Raw genomic sequence first — 1,376 nt, 5'->3', positions numbered from 1 at the left:
ACTGGACAGACAATAGAGAAGAAGGGGTGGAATTAATAGTAGGGGGGGACTTCAATGCGAGAACAGGAAATGAAGGGGGAAGAGTAGAAGAAGATAGAGAGGAAGAGGAAGACGAAAGGAAAAGGAGTTCGAGAGATAAGAAATGTAATAGAGAAGGAAGAAAACTGTGTAGGTTTTTAGAGGAGAGAGGCTGGTCAATATTCAACGGGTGCATAGAAGGGGATGAAGCAGGCGAATGGACGTACACGGGTGGGCGAGGGGGGTCGGTAATAGATTATATAATGGGAGATGAACAGTCAAGGAGAGGGGCAGAAAAGATGAAGGTTGAGGAAAGAGTTGATTCGGATCATCAGCCGTTAACGGTATGGATAAAGGGAAAGAAGGGGAGAGTAGAAAGGAAAAGAAGAGGAAGGATAAAAGGGGGGAGGGGAGTATGGACAGAAGAAGGAAGATTTGAAGAATATTTTGGAGAAAAGGAAGAAGGAAGGGGGGGAGGTAGAAGAGGACTGGGGGAATTTGAAGGATAGGGTTAATGAAGTGGTGAAAAGGGTAGAAAAGAACTGGGGGAAAAAGAAAAAAGGGGGCTGGTGGGATGAGGAATGTAGAGAATTAAAGGGCAGGGTAAAAGAAGAGCTAAAGATATGGAGGAGCGTAGGGGGAGAAGGAGAGGAATATAAGAACTTGAGGAGGGACTATAGGATAATGTGTAAGGAAAAGAAGAGGAAAGAGAGGGAGGAATGGGAAAGAGAACTACAAGAGGTAAGAACGGAAAAGCAGGTTTGGAAAGTGATAGGAAGAGAAAGAAACAAAAGGAGGAAGACGGTTCAAGGATTGAAGGTGGAAGAATGGGAGAATTATTATAAAGAGATGGTGGGAGGGGTAAAAAGGTGGACAAGAAGGGAGGGAGGAGAGAGAAACGGAGAGATAGAGGAAGAGGGTGAGATTAGTAAGGAAGAATTGGACAGGGTGGTAAATAATCTAAAGTCAGGAAAAGCGACGGGAGGGGATGGCATTGTGAACGAGGTGTGAAAATTAGGAGGGGAGGAAGTGAGGAAATGGTTATGGGAAATTTGTAACAGAGTATGGAAGGGAGAAGGTTGGCCGGAGGAGTGGAGGGAAGGGATAGTAATACCAATATTGAAGAAGGGAAAAGGAAAGGAGGCAGGGGATTACAGAGGGATAACGTTGACCCAAACAGCGTACAAAATATATGCGGCAGTGCTGGCGGAAAGGTTAAGGAGGGAGGTGAAGGGGAAGGGAATCTTACCGCCGAGCCAGGCGGGATTTAGGAAGGGAAAAAGTACGATAGACCACATATACACGCTAAATTACTTAATAAACAGGGCAATAATAAACAAGGGCAGGGTGAATGTTTT

The 1,376-nt window shown here is 45.1% G+C and overlaps 1 protein-coding gene across 1 annotated transcript; it reads left to right on the top strand.

Moving 5' to 3' along the window:
* Positions 1-317: 317 nt before the first annotated feature.
* On the top strand, positions 318-759 carry LOC105568867 (the record flags this gene model as incomplete). Its single annotated transcript, XM_012024874.1, has 2 exons — positions 318-362; positions 472-759. Coding segments are annotated over exons 1-2 (333 nt in total), but the record flags the coding sequence as incomplete, so codon positions are not given.
* Between the last annotated feature and the right edge of the window lie 617 nt (positions 760-1,376).

This window comes from Vollenhovia emeryi, unplaced genomic scaffold (genome assembly GCF_000949405.1).
Source record: "Vollenhovia emeryi isolate VEMERY1.0 unplaced genomic scaffold, V.emery_V1.0 DF942434.1, whole genome shotgun sequence".
NCBI lineage: Eukaryota > Metazoa > Arthropoda > Insecta > Hymenoptera > Formicidae > Vollenhovia > Vollenhovia emeryi.
The sequence above is the reverse complement of the archived record's forward strand: the minus strand, read 5'-3'. Positions and strand labels throughout refer to the sequence as shown.